The sequence below is a fragment of the Amphimedon queenslandica genome, unplaced genomic scaffold (genome assembly GCF_000090795.2).
Source record: "Amphimedon queenslandica unplaced genomic scaffold, v1.1 AMPQUscaffold_3156_Cont24845, whole genome shotgun sequence".
Lineage (NCBI taxonomy): Eukaryota > Metazoa > Porifera > Demospongiae > Haplosclerida > Niphatidae > Amphimedon > Amphimedon queenslandica.
The window spans coordinates 1-1,377 of NW_003556512.1; the positions used below are offsets into that span (position 1 = coordinate 1).

At 32.8% G+C, this 1,377-nt stretch overlaps 1 protein-coding gene across 1 annotated transcript; it reads right to left on the reverse strand.

Annotated features, from left to right (window-relative positions):
• Positions 1-635: 635 nt before the first annotated feature.
• Positions 636-1,345, reverse strand: LOC109593017 (receptor-type tyrosine-protein phosphatase alpha-like). Its single transcript, XM_020008288.1, has 4 exons — positions 1,266-1,345; positions 1,024-1,184; positions 819-954; positions 636-765 (listed from the first exon to the last, which is right to left on the reverse strand). Exons 1-4 carry the CDS (start codon positions 1,317-1,319, stop codon positions 655-657), a joined length of 462 nt encoding a protein of 153 aa, XP_019863847.1. The 5' UTR covers positions 1,320-1,345; the 3' UTR covers positions 636-654.
• Positions 1,346-1,377: the final 32 nt, after the last annotated feature.

A 1,377-nucleotide genomic window follows, 5' to 3' on the forward strand; every position in this document is an offset into this window, starting at 1 on the left:
AATGGCTGCCAGATCTACAGTGAAAAGAAGTTTTATCAGAGGAAAGAGATACTTAAAGGACCAGTGGGACACATTGCTATGGATACTGGCCTCTTTTGGAGTCCTTTATCTGTTTGAAGTCGCTTCAAATATTTTATTTAATCCTTTGGTAAAAAGGTAAGAATGGAAATAATTCATACTGGATCTTTTGATTTTTTTCTCTTTTAAAGAGGATGGCAGGCTGTTTCTTTCATCTCCCTGGTAATAGGAGCTGTTTGCGTATACAAAATAGCAAAAAGAAGTCCTCGTTTAAAGCTGACTGATTGGGACAGTACTTGGACTCCTACCATTGGCTTTATTGGCGGAGTGATGGGTACTATAAGGTACTCTTGTTGCTATTAATAGCACTCAATTTATTGTGTTACTATTTTTAGTTTTATTGTATCGATGTGGCCGGTATGGCAGTATTGGACTTTGTTCATTGTTGCTGTTCTGTTCATGGGATTCATTTCAATCGTTTCATTAATTTAATTTTTTATTATTGAAAATTAATAATTATTATTTTAACAGTCACACACAAGACACAACCAATCAAGCAATCAAAATAAACTATAGTTAATTTTATTAATAATAATTATATAAACATTATAATTTCAGTAGTGTCTTTGTTTTTTTTCAATCGTTATAAATGCTTTCTGTGTCCTTTTTCTGACCCTCAAAGTTTCCATAAGCTTCAAACTCTTCAACATAACGCATCAGTAACAAATAAACCATCTTATATTGTACCTAATGTTAATCATCAATCATCATGAGCTAATAATAATAATATCATCATTTACTGGTGTGGTTATCAATCCTGGCTTGCAAGTCCTCATATTGTACAATATCTCATAAATATTAACCTGCTGTTCGATTTTCATTTGCTGTATTGAAGTATAGAGCACACAGAAGACTCCACTCCTTGATACTGTATCACTGAAGGAGTTCATGTACATGTATATAAAAGTACTTGTATGTATATCATTGCTGTTTTTTGTTGCTTACCTGCAGTGTACCAGTATTGGATTATTTCCTGTTTTTCTTTGTATTTTTTCAATTTCTTCAATGGCTGATAATATCCCAACTCTCTCTGTATGTGAGAGCTCATCACTCACTATATTACTAAGAGGTAACTGGATGAGAATGATAGTCTGCTCCTCACCAGCCTATTGCATGTAAATAAAGTGGATATTAATATAAACATTTTATCATCATCATCATCATAATCATCATCATTATTATTTGACCTGTGTATCAAGGACTCTTAGTATAGTTTGAGTATAATAATTATCGATGTTCATCTCATGGTGCTTTATGCGATAGAAATCAAAATTCTCTCACTGTCATATGTGCTGGCCA

Excerpts from the sequence above, each read along its gene's own strand:
- LOC109593017 (XM_020008288.1), bottom strand. The coding sequence starts at position 1,319 with ATGAACATCGATAATTATTATACTCAAACTATACTAAGAGTCCTTGAT. Across the intron at positions 955-1,023 it reads CCAATACTGGTACACTGCAG|TGATACAGTATCAAGGAGTG; the intron begins GTAAGCAACAAA and ends GAACTCCTTCAG. Across the intron at positions 766-818 it reads CAGGATTGATAACCACACCA|GTACAATATAAGATGGTTTA; the intron begins GTAAATGATGAT and ends GATTAACATTAG.